The 484-nt window shown below is 39.5% G+C and overlaps 1 protein-coding gene across 1 annotated transcript in view; it reads right to left on the bottom strand.

The window, feature by feature from the left end:
• LOC117935165 (low affinity immunoglobulin gamma Fc region receptor II-like) overlaps positions 1 to 484 on the bottom strand; it is a 2,849-nt gene continuing 2,365 nt past the window's right edge. The window contains exons 5-6 of the mRNA XM_034857305.1: positions 293 to 393; positions 1 to 15 (exon numbers count right to left, since the gene is read on the bottom strand). Of these exons, the coding sequence (XP_034713196.1) occupies positions 1 to 15; positions 293 to 393 (116 nt within the window). The remainder of the gene's footprint in view (positions 16 to 292; positions 394 to 484) is intronic.

A 484-nucleotide genomic window follows, 5' to 3' on the forward strand; every position in this document is an offset into this window, starting at 1 on the left:
TTAGTATTCCATGCACTAAAACATGTGTAAAAAGGAAACTTAATTCCATACAATAGATGTAGTACAGGGTCCCTGTTCCATTGCTCTTTCAGTTAAGGGGTCCTTGGCTTAAAAAAAGTTGAAGACCCCTTCAAGACCCCTTCAAGACCCCTGGTTTAGAGCTTCCCCAATCAGTTGATCAATGGATTTTTGCAGCCCTAGTTCCATATCTAAAGACCAAATTGCTCATACCAGATGATTGTCGTTTTGGGCTTCGGTTTCCTGCTCTGACTGCCAACCTTTTGTTGAATACCATTATGATCCTGGTAAACTGTAGTTTTACCTCACCTGTTCTGTCTATGAGGTGTGTGTTTGAGTCCTCACTTTGTGTCACCGAGCCATCATACTTCTCTTCTAGAATTTAAAATAAAGTTCTGTAAGTTCAATTTAGCAGTTTGTTCATGTGTATAGTTAAGTGAATGATATGTCTGAAAGGCTGACAGTT

This window comes from Etheostoma cragini, chromosome 19 (assembly GCF_013103735.1).
Source record: "Etheostoma cragini isolate CJK2018 chromosome 19, CSU_Ecrag_1.0, whole genome shotgun sequence".
NCBI classification, from domain to species: domain Eukaryota; kingdom Metazoa; phylum Chordata; class Actinopteri; order Perciformes; family Percidae; genus Etheostoma; species Etheostoma cragini.